The sequence below is a fragment of the Nuphar pumila genome, chromosome 7, assembly GCF_984573655.1.
Source record: "Nuphar pumila chromosome 7, dmNupPumi1.hap1.1, whole genome shotgun sequence".
Classification (NCBI taxonomy): Eukaryota; Viridiplantae; Streptophyta; class Magnoliopsida; order Nymphaeales; family Nymphaeaceae; genus Nuphar; species Nuphar pumila.
Genome location: NC_143255.1, coordinates 25465477 through 25481430, shown reverse-complemented (window position 1 = coordinate 25481430; position 15954 = coordinate 25465477). Strand labels below are relative to the sequence as shown.

The 15954-nt window shown below is 34.8% G+C and overlaps 1 protein-coding gene across 1 annotated transcript in view; it reads left to right on the top strand.

Moving 5' to 3' along the window:
- Positions 1–2821: 2821 nt before the first annotated feature.
- XBCP3 (xylem bark cysteine peptidase 3) overlaps positions 2822–15954 on the top strand; it is a 28193-nt gene continuing 15060 nt past the window's right edge. Inside the window, exon 1 of the mRNA XM_090013999.1 lies at positions 2822–3318. Within this exon, the coding sequence (XP_089870125.1) occupies positions 2880–3318 (439 nt within the window). The 5' untranslated portion in view covers positions 2822–2879. The remainder of the gene's footprint in view (positions 3319–15954) is intronic.

Below are 15954 nucleotides of genomic sequence, written 5' to 3'. Positions count from 1 at the left end.
TAATTCTAACTTAGCATTAACCCCAGCTCTAGACTCATCAATCAAAACAATATCATCAGCAAACAACATACACCACGGTACATTTTCTTGAATTGATCTCGTAAGCTCATCCATCACTATCGCAAATAGGAAAGGGCTTAAAGCAGATCCTTGATGTAACCCAACCGTTATCGGAAAATTGGTTGTCACCCCTCCACAAGTGCGGACATTGGTTACTACTCCTTCATACATATCTTTAATTATACTAATGTACTTGAGAGAAACACCTTTCTTCATCATTGTCCACCAGAGAACGTCCCTAGGTACTCTATCGTATGCCTTCTCTAAATCAATAAAAATCATATGCAAATCTTTGTTCCTCTCTCTATATCTTTCAATAAGTTGTCTAAGAAGATGTATAGCTTCCATAGTTGATCTTCCAGGCATAAAACCAAATTGATTCTCCGATATCATGACAACCTTCCTCAACCTAGACTCAATCACCCTCTCCCAAAGTTTCAACGCCATTGGATTTAGTAACTTCGAAATTTTCAATAGTTGGGCTTTGGCTTGCAAGTGACCTTGATGGTGTGAGGCACTATCAAGACTTGAAAAAACATAAAATCAAGCAAATATGCTATTGGTTAAAAAAAATTATACTTTTTATAATAAACTAAATAAAATAAACACAAGAAAAGTGCAAGAAAAAAACCCAATTTCACCTCAAGCTTAAGTAGCTCTTTCCTATGATGATAATAAGCGTATAGAGACTTTGATAGTACTCCGATTGAGTATGGGCTTTGGTAGTGAAATAAGAGATCTGAACCTAAATTGGGCTTAGTGGGCTCAGTTAGGTTGGACCTACTTGGACAGAGTTTGGATGCTAGGCTATTTTTGTGTGACTGGGGTTGTTCCATCCTCTGCTATTCCGTGTGTGTGTGTGTGTGTGTGTGTGTGTGTGGTGGGGGGGACAGAACCTCGGCTGATGCCCCTTTTGTATCCATTGGATGCACTCAATGAGTGTTTGCATGGGTGCACGGATGCGCATGAGGCCCATGCACTGGCCATCCCGTGGACGGCAATGCAAACGAGACCTTAGGAAAATAAACTATACGGGTTTGGTAAAAAGACCTGAATACGACTACTAAATCCGATGGAATGCTTGGCAACAATGTTTAAAAGGAAAAACCACTCAGCAATAGTAATCACATATCTCTCCTTTAAGCTTATGATAACAAATGGATAACATTTTCTTGATAAACTCTAATGGTGGTGCCTATGAAAAAAAAAATAATAATGATGGATCCGACAAAATCTACTTTTTTAGGTTTGGATCTGACACAAACCATGAGTATCAGTTTGGATTCAGTAATGATCCATAGAGTCAGGCCCGGATGAGTCCAAATCCCACTCCAACTAAGATATGATTACCAATATTTGGCAACAACCACATCTAATCCAAACCCGACCTTTTTTCTCTCTCTCTCTCTCTCTCTCTCTATATATATATATATATATATATATATATATATATATATATATATATATTGGCTACTAATGAACCTAAGGAAAAAAAGTTTAAAAATCACTTCTTTTTAAGATTTCTAATTGTTTTTTAGATAAAATATTATGTCTGTCAATCATGTGATTATGACAAGTATGTAGGTTTTTAAAGGTGTCCAAAAATCAACAGCCCACAATGTGACAAGAATTCATAACCCAAAAGATCACAATTTTACATTAAAAAAGCACAATCAAGGCTTGATCTTTAGCAAGCAAACCATGTGTGTTGTTATTAGATGGATACAACAACTTGCACTAATGATTTTTAGACCATTAGTTCCTTACCTTTAATAGTAGAAAATATTTTTCATATATATATATATATATATATATATATATATATAGAGAGAGAGAGAGAGAGAGAGAGAGAGAGAGATGATTTGGCATAATGCCAAACACCCAAACGTTGGATGAAAATTAAAGACACACAACGTGTAGGCTGAAAAAATAGATTTAGTCACGGTCACAACTGTTGATCATGCTTGCATCTGACTTAACATTTAAGGTATTTATAATTTTACAATCGACAGAGAAGATCACTTAAATAATATAATTTTTTGCAAGCTTCTATGAGGATAAAAAAAAATGTGTGAATATACATTTAAGTGAGGTTTTCCCTACCAACGAGCCAAACGATATATCGTGCAAACTTCGCAAGGTTTGCTTGTGCCAAAGGTAAAAAGGTCCTAAAAAGTTTTCTGTTTGTGCTTTTGGACAGCGGGTGAATTTAAAAAAATTTAAGGCAATTGAGAAAACACATCATATTTGCCATACAATAGGATCATTGTTCGTTAAAATTTTGTGGATCTTAATAAAAAGTTAGGTCAGATCTGGGTCTGATGAAAATTTATAGACTGGATCTTAATACCAAGCTCCTTTTACCAATCAGGTCCTATAGATCCAACCCAAATTCTTAAACTGGACCTCCTTATTTATTACCAAATCAGGATGCAATCAGATCCAGTATGGGTCATACCCGTCCCTTTGACACCCCTAGGCCTTTTAAACTATTGTGTGGGTTATGGGTCCTTGATATAAAAAAAAGGCACCATCCCAATCACATGACCTGATAACGAACATTGCTAAATTATTGTGGGTTTTATCGCGATATATTTAAAAAGTTGATGAAAATTTGGTAACAAAAATTATCGTTAATTTTTAAATATATCTTGAGATTACTGAGATAAACAAGTTTCATTTTTTCTTTCAATATTTTTGTCTCAAAGGGTTTCTTTAAAAACCAAGTTTTTTTAAAATATCGCGATATTTTCCCGAGAACCAGATTCTGCCACTCGTGAAAAGGCCGCACCCATCCTCGTCTTCCCCTCTCTTGTGAGATGGCGAGCTCCCCAGATTTCTCGGCCCCCTTCTTCTTCTTCGTCTTCTACACTACCACCCTTCTGCTCTTCTTCCCTTCTTCTTCTTCTTCTTCTTCTCCGCTCTTCGAGTCGTGGTGCGAGCGCCACGGAAAGGCCTATGCCACCCACGAGGAGAAGCTCCACAGGTTCATCATCTTCCGGGACAACCTCGCCTTCGTCACCCACCACAACTGCAACCCCAATTCCTCATACACCCTCTCCCTCAATCAGTTTGCCGATCTCACCCACGCCGAGTTCCGGGCCTCCCGCCTCGGTCTCGCCCCTGCCATCGCCTCCGTCACGGGCCGCCGCTCGCCTGATCGCCCCGTCGATGATGGAGATGGAGTCGTCGTCCCGACTTCGGTCGATTGGCGTTCGGAAGGCGCCGTTACCCCCGTCAAGGACCAGGGGAGTTGCGGTACGGTGTATCTTGGTTCTCCTTGTTCTCGGATGTTTTTTCGATTGAGTTATTGTTTTGGAATTGAGGCTTTGATGTGGATTCGAAGGATCAGTTTAGTTGTTCGCATTTTCGGTGTGATTTCATTGATCTTGTTAATGAATTGTATACTTGCAGTTGTGGATTTAACTGAATTGTGATTCGATTGTGCAATGTGGTCCTAGAATTGTCGAATCTACGTTATGATTTGATGTTTTCTCTTTGATGGGTTTTTGTTGATTTGCAATTGGATTGCCAAAAGTGTTCGTATGGTTTCCGAGAATTTATCAAACAATTTACGGAGTTCTTCCTTAATTTGGCATTTTAGCGAAGAGTCGTCTCGCTGTAATTTGAGTTATGGAGTTGGAATTATGATGCTCCTTGCATGTAGAAAACATTTTGATGGTGTTTCAATGCACCAACTTCTCTGGATAAGTGCGGAAGTTTCACTTTGGAATGGAACGCACATTCCCAACTTATCCCAATTTTCTAGGTAAATGGGTAATTCCAATCATCTCAATGTGAGAACTTTGTCTGTGATTCGTGCAGAGGGGATACACAAGCTTATACTTCACAGCTGATCATGTAAACGAACTAACGTGAGCATTGCATCAATATGTTCCGGATGATACATTGTCAACTTGGTGTACCACTGGGCGCCTCTGACTAAACGTTCCTCTTTTGAGTTTCTTTTAAATTATCCATAAATTACAACTTTGCATTGTCCATCTCAATCTGTTACAACTTCACTATTTCACTGTGTGGTCTATTGTGGTCCATGGTTTAGCCATGAATTTGTTGTTAGTTGCCCCTCTGCATCCAGTGGCGTATTATTACATGCTGATACTCCATTTTATGGATTTCTTGACTAGGGTCATAAATGAGCCAACCAAAGTGTTGTGATTCCATGAATTACACCTTGCATTGTATGTTAAGTTCGTGATCAAGTTTAGCTTGCTTGAGCTAATGCCAAGTTCAAGCTGGCTCTGTGTTGCTTTTAAAGTATAGAAGGTAAATTTATCTTTGTGGTATACAAGTGGAAAATGAGAGTACAAGGGATACAACAACCTCCATGAGAAACACAGGAAATATGTTAAACATAGAGGCAGATACACTGATATGGGTATCCATGTGCACACACATACACATATTTTAGGGGAATAGGCAAATTGAGACAGGAAGGAATGCTGAGAAAATTAATGATCCCCAATTAAAGGAATAAAAAAAGTGAAATGGAAAAAAAAATGAATGTAGCAAATTGTTATCAGCAATTTTCCCACATAAATATAATTAAAATGTATATATTTACATAACATGATAATAAATGGTACAATGGTCAAGAGATATAATTCATGCAATAAAAGGCATTCTAAAGTGTAAGGAATCAAGAGATATGAGTGGCATGGTTTCTTGAAGTGTGGTTGTTTAGTGCATTTCTTATGTCCCATTTGTAGATGATTTTGTTGACCTGCTAGATCATAATTATCAGCATCTGGTGATATATTATTACATGCTGATACTCAATTTTATGAATCTCTTGACTAGGGTCATGAATGTGCCAACCCGTGTTGTAATTCCATGAATTACAACCTGCATTGTACGTTAAGTGCATGATGAAGTTTAGCTTGCTTGTGCTAATACCAAGCCCAAGCTGGCTCTGTGTTGCTTTTAAAGTACAGAAGAAAGTAAATTTATCTCAACAGGTGGAAAATGCGAGTGCAAGGGATAGAACCAACCTCCATGAGAAGCACAGGAAATATGCTAAACATAGATGTAGATACACACGTGTGTATTCTTGTGCACACACATACACATGTTTTAAGGGAATAGGCAAATGAAGACGGGTGGGAATGTTGAGAAAACGAATGATCCCTAATTAAAAGAATAAAAAGGTGAAATGACACAAAAGAATGAGTGTATCAAATTGTTATCAGCAATCTTCCCACATAAATATAATGCAAATGTATATATTTACATAAAATGATCATAAAGGGTTTAAAAATTTTTAAATAGTAGAAATGCAAAATTTAGATTGTAAACAGAAGAGATAAGGATTAAGAGTACATGATCTATTCATTGAAACAAAAACAATGGTCACGAGATATGATTTATGCAATCAAAGGCATTCTAAAATGTAAAGAATCAAAAGACATGTGTGGCATAGTAACTTGAAGTGTGGTTGTTTGGTGCATTTCTTGTGTCTCATTTGTAGATGATTTTGTTGACCTGATAGATCATGATTATTTCCATCTTATATGGTCATTCTCATTGAATTTGCATGGGAAGCAGATGAGCTCATCCATTCTTGATCGATCAAAAGGAGAGCCTCTATGAAATTCTAAGTAGTGACCAATAGTTGGTAGATTACACCAGGAGCTGCATTTTGCATCAACAAGTTGAATGCTGACAAAGCATTAAGAGGGACATAGGTTTAAAGTAGAAGTGCTTGATGGCTATGTCACATGGACACATAGCATGCATATCCCTTGTTGACACAACATGACACTTAGACACTTCATAGGTATGACGTGACATTTCATGGGCATAGTGAAACCAGATTACACAGTCAACATTGTGTCATTAACTTTATCTATTTTCTTTTATGATCTTATTTACTTCATAGCCACTTTAGTTCTTTTTCTTTTAAAAATGTGTCATCAATTACATTACATTTGAATTTCAACTTAGTTTCATTATTTGATATTCCGAATTACAATGATTTAGAATTGTTGTTTTATACACACACTCACACACATACATACATCTATATGTGTATATGACCATGTCCTAATGTCCTAATTTTTTGAAAATTATCATATCATACCAAGCATATCAGCAATGTATCCTGCTCCCACATTCGTATCCATGTGGTGTAGCTTGATAGTTTAAGCATTGAAGTTTGCTTTCTTGCTATTTATGCATTGCAGTTGCAGTTGTTGCATGTGAAACTTAAGAATGATTATTTGTACTTTCTATATATATATATATATATATATATATATATAGAGAGAGAGAGAGAGAGAGAGAGAGAGACTATGTCATACGGGTACGGAGGGCACGACACGACAATTCGAAAAAAATGTGGGTACGGGGACACGGCTAAATATATACTGAAAAATGTATATTATATATCTAAAGTATATATTATATATCTAAAATATATATTATATATCTAAAATATATATTATATATTAAAAATATATAATATAATATAGGACACAACAAATGCCGTGTCCAGATACCAGTACCCATGTCGACATGGGTTCGGCACCCAAAGTGCTCTGTCACGGTATCATAGGATAGAAGTGAAAATCGGGGTCATCATCCATCTCGAGACCAACAACGATTCAACAGTCTCCATTGCTCATGTGCAATGCAATCGAGTGCACAAGATAATTTTCCATATATATATATATCATAGTCACAAATATCAGTATTGACTATTATCTTAACGAGGTTGTTTCTCACGATATTTTAGGTTTGGTGATAAATCCCAAAAAAATCTTGGTCTTAAAAAAATAAAAAAATATATAAATAACAAAAATAAGTAAGAAAATATCATGTTTAGATAATAAAATACATATATAATAAAAAAAATAAGTAAAAAATACAAAGTAAAGAAGAAAAACATGTTTAAGATGTAAAAAATAAATAAAAACAATAACAATAATTGATAATATCGCAATATTATCACGAGAATATCGCGATATTCTCATGATAATTGTAAGAATGTGAGCTCCTTCAAGGAAATTCACTAGATCACCAACAATGGACACTTAAAGAGTTTCACTAAAAGTACCAAAATGAACACTTAAAAGAACCAAGAAAGGTTTATACACAAATACCCACTAAATGGGTTTTCAAGAACAAGAGAGAAAAAATAGTAATATTATTGATTGTAATCCACACAAAAAACATACAAATGAGAGGGAGGAAAGCCTCATATTTATACACAAAAAGAGGATGAGAGGAGAAATTGAGCCGTTGGGAGCCCAACGACTCCCTTGTATTGACTAGTCCAATACAAACTAAACTAAAAGAAATAAAAAGATAAAAACTCCTATACAAACTAGACTAAAAAATAAAAAGGTAAAAAATCCTAGATACATTATTTTTAACACTCTCTCAAACTTATGGTTGGATAACCGAAGGTTTGTCCAAGAGGTTTGGTAAAGAAATCAATTAATTGATATTATGAAGAAACGTAGGGAAGATCAATAGTGTCGTGTAGGAATTCCTCTCGTACATAGTGACAATCTATATCAATGTGTTTGGTTCATTCGTGGAATGTTTGATTGCTGGCAATGTAAATGAAACTTTTGTTGTCACAACATAGTCGTGATGTTCCTTTACTCTGAACACCCATGTCATTCAACAATCTCCTTAGCAAGACCACTTCCATAGTGGTTGTAACCATGGCTCTGTACTCTGCTTTAGTTGATGAGAGAGAGACTTTCTGCTGCTTCTTGCACCTTTAAGAAATCAACGATTTACCTAAAAATACACAAAAACCAATGGTTGAGTGTTGGTTATTTGAATCTCCTCTCCAGTCTGCATCAGTGTAAGCAATTAAATCTAAGGAGAAAGAAGCAGACAAGAAAAATCTTCAAAAAACAGAGGTTTTAATATATTTAATAATGCGTAAAACAACTCCTATATGAACAATGGTAGGAGCATGCTGAAATTGACTTATTGTGTGGATTGCATGCGCAATGTCAGGTCTCGTAATTGAGAGATATGACAGTGCCCCTACAAGTTGTCTGTAAGGTGTTGGATTTTCAAGTGGTTCTTTATAATCAATCTTCATTTTGACATCTACAACTTCTGGAATGTCGATTTTCTTTTCATCTGATATACAAGACCTATCAACAATATCTAGAGCAAACTTAGATTGATTCAGTAAAGAGCCTCTAGAAGAATAAGCAACTTTTATACCAAGAAAAAATTAAAAAAAACCCAAATCACTCATTTCAGAATGTGTTTTGCAAAATCTTTTAATGTTTTCAACTCCTTATTTATCACTTTCAGTGATGATCATGTCGTCCACGTAGAGGAGAATGATTATAATACTTGCATCAGAAATCTTAACAAACAAAACTGTGTCAGTCAGACAAGATTGAAAACCAAAATCAAGCATAACTTGACTAAACCTATCATATCAAGTCTTTGGTGCTTGTTTAAGGTCATACAGGGCCTTATCTAAATGAAGAGCTTTTCCTTTAAGAATAACAATGTCAGGTGATGGTTCCATATAAACTTCTCCGACCAAGCTTCCATTGATAAACGTATTTTTGACATCTATTTGATATATAGGTCATTTCTTTACAGAGGCAAGGGCTACTAAGGTCCTAACTATGGTCATTCTAGCAACTGGAGCAAAGGTCTCCTTATAGTCTATTTTATACTCTTGGGAATATCCTTTGGCAACTAATCTGACCTTATACCTTTTAAGAGTTCCGTCACTCTTGGTTTTAACTTTATATACCCATTGACAACCTATAGGTTTTTTGCTTGGTTGAATGTTTTGAATAATCCAAGTATTTGCCTTTTCTAAGGTATTTAATTTCACTGTCATTGCTTCTACCCACTCACGATGTTCCTTTGCTACAACATAGTTGGAAGGTTCTATGTAGGAATGTATTAATGCAATGTAGGCTTGATACTTAGGTGAAAAAGAAGACGTAAAATTTTCAGGGATTTTTAACATTCTAGATGACCTTGTTTGTATCTCTTCCTATTTTTCTTTACTGGTATATTTTTCGAGAGCACATGGATGTTCTAAATTACCACGCCAAGAGTATTGGATATAATCTTGATCATTATGGGATGATTCTTTACTTATCATATCATTTTTTAACTTCTTGGTTTTCATCAATTTTTGGAACTAAATTCAATAAAAAAGAATACTCATTTATTTCCTTAGTTTTCACACTTTCAAAAGAACTTTTTTTTTCCAAAAACGATACATTTCTTGACACATATAACTTTTTAGTTTTAAAGTCAAAACATTTATATCCCTTTTGATAATTGGCATATCCTAGAAAAACACAAGGAATAGCACGAGGAGAGAGTTTGTCATTCTTGTAAAAAAAAATAAAGCATTTGCATCCAAAAACCCTTAACCTAGAGTAATCTGGAATTGGTTTGAAAAGCTTTTCAATAGGAGATATATTTTTTAAGGAAGAGGGTGACATTCTGTTAATAAGATAAACTGCAGTTAGAGTGGGTTCAACCCAAAAAACTTTAGGTACTTGATTTGTAATAAGTAAAGTCCTTGTTGTTTCTATAATATGCCTTTGTTTCCTTTCAACTAAACCATTTTGTTGAGGGGTATAGGGACATGATCTTTGATGTGTGGTACCATATAGATTTAGGTAATCTTTAAATTCTTTTGATAAAAAATCTCTCCCTGAATCAGTACGAAAGATGAAAATATCATTCTTAAATTGATTTTTTACTAGATTATGAAATATCCAGAAGTGTGAGAAAACTTTAGACTTATGTTTAAGAAAATAAATCCAAGCGTCTCTTGTAAAATTATCTACAAAAATTACGTAATACATAAAGCCACCTTTTGATATAACAGGTGCAGGTCTCTACACATTCGAATATATTAACTCAAGTGGTCGAGAAGAAACAAAGGTTCTTTCTTGAAAAGGTAATCTCTTCATTTTATCAAGAATACAATTTTCACATGTAAAATTTTCAAAATTATAAAAATTTTCCATCTTTAAAAAAAATTGGATCTTGAATGCACTAGGATGGTCAAGTCTCTTAAGCCATATTTCCAAATCCACTTTCTGAACATTACAACACAACGTATTCCTGGGTATTTCCAAAAAATCCATGTAGTATAAGCCTCATTCTCTATGGCCTTCCCCAATCAGCTTCCTTGATTGGTGATCCTGCACTCGACAACCACGAGAGGAGAAGAAAACATTACATCCATGGTCAGATAATTGAGAAACAGATAAAAGATTTAAGTTAAGTTTAGGAATATATCTAATTTGTTGAATACAATTTTTTTTTTGAGTTTTGAGAGATATTTTCAAAATTTCCTATTTCTTTTATCTCAAGAGATGTTTAATCGGTGGTGAAAACATTTGGCCCACTTGAATTATGACATTCAGATAATATATTATTATTTGGTGTCATATGAAAAGAAGTACCTGAGTCAAGAAGCGAAAGAGATTTACCGGGATCGGAGACGCCGAAAGAAGAGACCGTGGCTCTAGTGGATGAAGATGTTCATTTGAGTAGAGGTTGAAGCGCCTTCACTAATTGCATTAAGGACATGTTTCCAGTTGATGGTTCACTTGATTCTTATGGAGGTCCAACAGAGGCAACCTTCTTTTCATAGGGCTTCTTCAATTTTGGACAATATGTTTTTACATGTCCCGGTTCACGACAATAGTAACAAATTACTTTCTTTCTTTCAAACTCATTTTCTTGCTTCTTATCATTTGTTCTTCCATAATGTGGGGGTTTGTAGGTACAAACATAGTTTTTCGGTTTAGATACGGCTAGGACCAAATAATTATCACACTTTGAGATTCTCTTTTTAAGCCTATTTTCTTCCATATTTAATTCTTCTATTGTATCTTCTATCGAAGGAACTTTCCCTCGATGAATAAGAGCGGATTTGGTGGATTCAAATTTCGATCTCAATCCATTAATAAATTGAAAAAAATACTCCGTATCTATTTGATTTTGACAGAGTTCTATGTCTTCCCTACAATGCCATTTTGGTTCAAGAAGAGCAAACTCCTCCCATAATTTGGACAAAGTATTATAGTATTCTCTAATGCTTTTGTCCCCTTGAACCATGTTTCGTACCTTATCTTGTAAATTGCACACATCTGCAATATCTTTAAGAGAGTACATTCTCTTAAGATAATCTCATGCATTGTTTGCATGTTCAAAATTTGCAAGACTGAAACACGTCTTAATGTCAACGCTACTAACTAGCCAAGACATAATCTTGGCATGTCTCTTTCTCCATTCCTTTCACTTTTTCTCGTAAGTGGTTATAGCCTTATTTTTCTCAACCTCCGTAAGAGGTATCTCTTTCTTACCTTCTACTTTGGTAAGGATTAATTTGGGTTTTGGATCGGTCTCATCCAGTAATCCTCACAATCCTTTTCCCCATATAAGGTGCTTTATAATTAAAGCCCATGTTACATAGTTTGAGTTGTTGACCTTGATGGGTTTTATGGTGACATTATCATTGCCATCCATTTTACATGGTTTGAGAAAGAAAGAAAAAAGAAGAATAGAAAAGGAGAAAAGAAAAGAGTCACAGTAGAAGTCACATGCACTTTACCGCCACGCAAATGCCACCAATCACAAACACTTTGAATGGAAAATATAAGAGAGCTCCAACACTTTCAAATTTGGAGTGGCACACTTCCCAATGTTTCGAACACAATTTTTAGCTTGATCACCGAGCTCTGATATCATGTAAGAATAAGATGTTCACTAGATCACCAACAATGGACACTCAAAGAGTTTCACTAAAAGTATCGAAATGAACACTCAAAAAAACCAAGAAAGGTTCATACACAAATATCCACTAAATGGGTATTCAAGAACAAGAGAGAAAAAATAATATTATTATTGATTATAATCCACACAAAAAACATACAAATGAGAGGGGGGTGTTAAAATATGTTGTACATATACATATATATATATAGAGAGAGATTATGACACACACACACACACACACATATATATATATATATATATATATTACATATATATGTCTATGTGTCTATCTACATATATAAATATATATATTTCTTTTGTAAAACCCAATAGGGGCAAGTTAGTCTTTTCACATTGTACACACATATCCTGAAAGATATGCTCTTTTTTCTTTTTCTTTTTTTTCTTGTTCTTTTTACCTTTTTTCTTTTCTTTCTTTATTGGTTGAGAGGGGTCCACAAAGAGTCGTTGGACCCCTCCAACGGTCATAAATATGACGTTGAAGGGGCTCCAACGACTCTATGGGAGCCCCTCTTTGGGTCCCTTAGTGTGTATAAATAAGGGGCTTGGCCCCATGTATTCTTCAAGCTTCTTGTGAAGCCTTATGTGAGTGAAATATATTTTTTCACCTTATTTTGTGGTTTGTTGCAATCTTGCCCATTAGTGGCTTCTTGTGTATGTGCGTGCTTTCGTGCTTGCTCTTAGAGATATCGCCTCACTCATTTGGCACTTCATTACATGGTATCAGAGCCTTGGTTGAGAAAGCTTCATCGGATCCTCTCTTAACAAGTAATATCGCTCCTCTTTCTTGCTTTCAAACTCTTTTTCTATAAATGGCCAACAAGGATGCAAAAATCGACCTCTCATTCAAATTGTATGGGTCCAATTACCGAATGTGGGCGGCCACTATGGAAAATAACCTCAAAGGTAAAAAACTTTGGGGTTATGTGTGTGGAACCATTCCGGAACCACAATTGAAGTTAACTAAGTTTGAAGGAAATGAGGAAAGAGCATTAAACAAAGAGAAAAAAGAGAAGGTTATTCTTGACTTCTCTTCAAAATGGAAGATTGGGAAAGTGAGCATGTTAAAATTCTAGCATAGTTCATGAATAATGTCGAATTAAAGATTTGTGTAAATCTTGCAAAGTTCAAAAAGGCTAATGAAGCTTGGTTCTTTATAAAAGGCATGTACACTCAAAGAGACCTTGCTAGGCATTTCTTTCTACAAGAAAAGGTAAGAGCTAACAAGAAAGGTGATATGAGTATTAGGGACTATTATAGTGCCCTATCTTTTTTATGGGATGAACTTGTTCTTCTTGAACCTCAATGGGAAGGTAGTGTTATTACTATGAGGCAAGAGCAAATGAAAAAAGAGAGGTTTTTCCAATTTATTCATGGACTTCATCCCAAATTTGAGCAACTTAGAGGATCCCTTCTTCATAGGGCTTCTACTCCTCTAAGTGACATTTTGGCCGACTTATGTCAAGAAGAAACTCGTTTGGCCTTTAAAAGAGATGTTGATGAAGTTCATGCCGTGTCTAGACCCGGCAACACTGTAAGATCATATAAACCACCCCATTTTTGGAAGAATAATGGTGGTGGAGGAAGAAAAATTATTTGTCATAATTGTAATGAACCGGGCCATATTCGTCCGGATTAACCCAAATTCAAGAAGAAGGTGGCTTTCGTTGGTGAAATTTCTTCAAACACAAATGAAGATTCAAAGAATGATGAAAACATAAAGGAGTCCATCGCTCATCTTACCGAAACTCTTCAACAATTTATAAAGATGAATTCCTCTACATCATCCTCCTCACCCTCCACTTTCGGTGCCACCATCTCCTCTTTTCTAGGTATGACCTCTTGGATTCTTGACTCGGGTGCCTCCTTTCATATGACTCCAAATGCATCACTTTTGTCAAAACCAAGTCTCAATAAATTCAAATCATATGTTTCCACCGCCGATGGAACATCCTTGATGTTGAAGGCATTGGAAACCTTGAGAAAACTTATGACCAAAACAAAGTTTTTTTTGTTCCCAAAATCCGAATTATTCCAAAACTTAATTTAAATCTTTTTCAGTTTCTCAATTTACCGATTTTGAATGTGATGTCACTTTTTTACCTACCCATTGCTATGTGCAGGATCTCCGATCCGAGAAGCGGATTGGGCAAAACCATAGAAGGGATCTTTATTATATAGACCTTTTGTCTTTGCCATCAAAATCATTTTGTAATCATGTTCAATCCAAAGATATTGAGACTTGGCATAAGAGGCTTGGACATCCTAGTATTTCCAAATTGTATCGCTTTCTTTTTTTGGAAAAATTTTGTAATATAAATACATTTACATGCAATGATTGTATTCTTGGAAAGATTCATTCGCTTTCGTATTTGCATAGTAATTTTGTGTTAAAAAAACCTTTTGAACTTGTGCATTCCGATGTATGGGGGCCAACACCCGTTATGTTCAATGGGGGATATTCCTACTATGTTACTTTTATTGATGACTTTACTAGATATACATGGGTATACATTATTAAAAGTAAATCTGATGTCTTCACTAATTTTAAAGAATTCCATGTTCTTATTCAAAATCAATTTCAAAACAATATAGCTATATTTAGATCCGATTTTAGAGGTGAGTACATGTCTAAAGATTTTCAAAATTATTTCAAAATAAATGAAATTTTACACCAACGATCTTGTCCTAAAACTGATCTTGTCATAAAACTCCTCAACAAAATGGTCTTGCAGAAAGGAAATATAAACATTTAATTGAAACTACAAGAACACTTCTTGTTTCTAAAAATGTTCCTAAAAACTTTTGGGCCAAAGCTCTTCTTACCGCAACATATCTTATCAATCGTATGCCCTCTTCTTCTTTAAAAAATGTATCACCTTTTGAAAAATTATTTAAAATTACTCTCGATTTTAATAGCCTAAGGATATTTGGATGTAAATGCTTTGTGCTTGTTCAAGAACAAGATAAATTATCACCCAAAACTCTTGAATGTGTGTTCATTGGTTATGGTGAAAAAAAAAAAAAAAAGGTTATAGAGGCTATGATATTCGAAACAATAAACTCTATGTGTCAAAAAATGTAAACTTTCTTGAAGAACAAAATGGTTTTGATATCCACACATCTAGAAAAGACATTGATTATTCCTTTCTATTTGACTTAGCTCCTAGAATTGAGTCCCTTGATGCAATTATTTGCGATGATACTTGTGATGGCATTTTACACTATAATGATATACTACAACATGGTAATGTTTCCCAAAATGAGAACCTTAATGATATAAATGTATATACCCGACAGTTAGAAAATGAACATCAATCTGCTCTTGAGAGATATTCTCAAGACTTCTCTTTAGAAGAACCTATTGATCCACCTAGGAGATCTTTTCGTAATAGTAGGTCACCACAAAAATTTGTGTCTTATGAATCTTTTTCACATAATTATAGGACTTGTCTCATGTTAATACATTTGTATCATGTGCCTACTTCATTTAAAGAAGCTAAAGATCATCCGCATTGGATTGAAGCTATGAAAATTGAATTAAAGACTCTTAACAAAGCCCAAACTTGGAGCATTATTCGTCAACCATTAGGAAAAAAGGCAATTGGGTATAGATGGGTATATAAAGTCAAAACCAAATGTGATGGATCTCTAGAAAGATACAAAGCTCGTTTGATTGCAAAAGGCTACGCCCAAGAATATGGGATTGATTATGAAGAAACCTTTGCTCCAGTAGCTAGAATGATTAGTGTGCGAACATTAATTGCCTTAGCCTCCATTAAGCAATGTCCGATATATCAACTTGATGTTAAAAATGTGTTTTTAAATGGAACTCTATGTGAAGAAGTTCTTATGGATCCTCCGCTAGGTCTTGAAATTGATAAAGAAAATATTCTAAAGTTAAATAAAGTTTGATATGATCTTAAACAAGCATCAAAAGCTTGATATAATCTTTTTAGCAAAGTAATTCTCGATAATGATTTTTCCTAATGTTATATTAATACTCTTTGTTTGTTAAAACTTCTAATGAGTTCATAACAATTTTGTTGCTATATGTTGATGATATGATTATCACAGGTAATGATAAAAAGGGTATTGACCTTATTAAAA